At 51.1% G+C, this 1,261-nt stretch overlaps 1 protein-coding gene across 1 annotated transcript; it reads right to left on the minus strand.

Moving 5' to 3' along the window:
• Positions 1 to 458: 458 nt before the first annotated feature.
• Positions 459 to 897, minus strand: BTG2 (BTG family, member 2; the record flags this gene model as incomplete). Its single annotated transcript, XM_009577141.1, has 1 exon — positions 459 to 897. A coding segment is annotated over one exon (439 nt), but the record flags the coding sequence as incomplete, so codon positions are not given.
• Between the last annotated feature and the right edge of the window lie 364 nt (positions 898 to 1,261).

The raw sequence follows: 1,261 nt of genomic DNA on the forward strand, positions 1-1,261 counted from the left end.
GCCCCAGAGAGTTCAGACCAGCTGGGGAGTGAAGCAAAGACAGTAACTCCTTCATCCCTTCTCCAACAGTATTGGAATACTTGGCAATACAGCAATACTGTTGGGTACCAGAATGATGAGAAGGTGACAGACATCTCCCACCACCAAGCCACACTTCCCAGCCTGGCTCTTCCCCCTCATCCTCCATTCCAAGCTGCCAAAGTGAGCAAGCCAGCCCAAAATTGCCATCCAACACTAATTAGGTAGATATTGGCTTCATAATAAAAACTCATAAGCTTGCAACAGCTTTAAAAAGGCACCTAGAACACCGCTTCTGTTTAAAGCGGTGCCCATTATTTTAATTTTGGATTTTCTTGGATTTTTTTAAAAAATATAAATAGCTCTTCATCTTAAAAATAGATCCTCAGGTGAGGTATACAGTAGCCTGTGTCTTGGCAGTGTAAGGACAAGAGGAGTATTTAGCTGGAGACAGTCATGATGTAGTTTTTGGAAGGACTGGTGCGACCTAACATCATCTGGTTCTTACAGCTAAGCATCCCATAGGAGCTCACAGGTTTCGTTGCAGTCGCTTCATATAAGACACAGATGGAGCCATCCTCACCGATGCGGTATGAGACCTCGTAGGGGTCCACCCAGAGCGTGAGCTCACTGGGCAGGAGCTGGTAGAGCTGCGGTAGGCTGAGTCCAATTTGGCTAGCTGCCTTGCTGATAATGGGGTCCATTTTGTGATTGATCCGGATGCAGCGATACCCAGAGCCTTTGAACGGTTTCTCAGGAAACCAGTGATGTTTGTAGTGCTCTGCAAGGGAAGCGAGAAGGGAAGAGCAGTGAGCAGGCGTGCAGCAGCTGTGAGAAGGTCTGTGTCCTGCTGCAGTCTCAAGGGGGTCCCACACCTCGCTGCAGGCGGAGGAAACCGAGTCCTCCTTAGGCTGCCTCCACCAGATGGAGGCTCCAGAGCTGAGCGCTCAGCCACTGCTTGCTCCAAGGCGCAGGAGCACAGCTCTTCAGGTCCTAGAAACCCCAGGCAGGACGGTGCCACGGGGGCTGCAGTGACGGAACCCCAATGCCTTCTCACCCCAACTGCTGGGGTGGCCAGGGTAGATACCGTATCGCCAACAACAAAACACCACAGTCAGGGAGTAACCTCCAGGTCATTCTCTAAGTTCAGGGGCACGTCGCTACCCCTTATCTCAGCACACGGGCAAACAAACCACCCCTTCTTAGGGCTGATAATGCAAGGCTGTGTTAGGCTGGGAGGAAA

This window comes from Fulmarus glacialis, unplaced genomic scaffold, assembly GCF_000690835.1.
Source record: "Fulmarus glacialis isolate BGI_N327 unplaced genomic scaffold, ASM69083v1 scaffold27844, whole genome shotgun sequence".
Lineage (NCBI taxonomy): Eukaryota > Metazoa > Chordata > Aves > Procellariiformes > Procellariidae > Fulmarus > Fulmarus glacialis.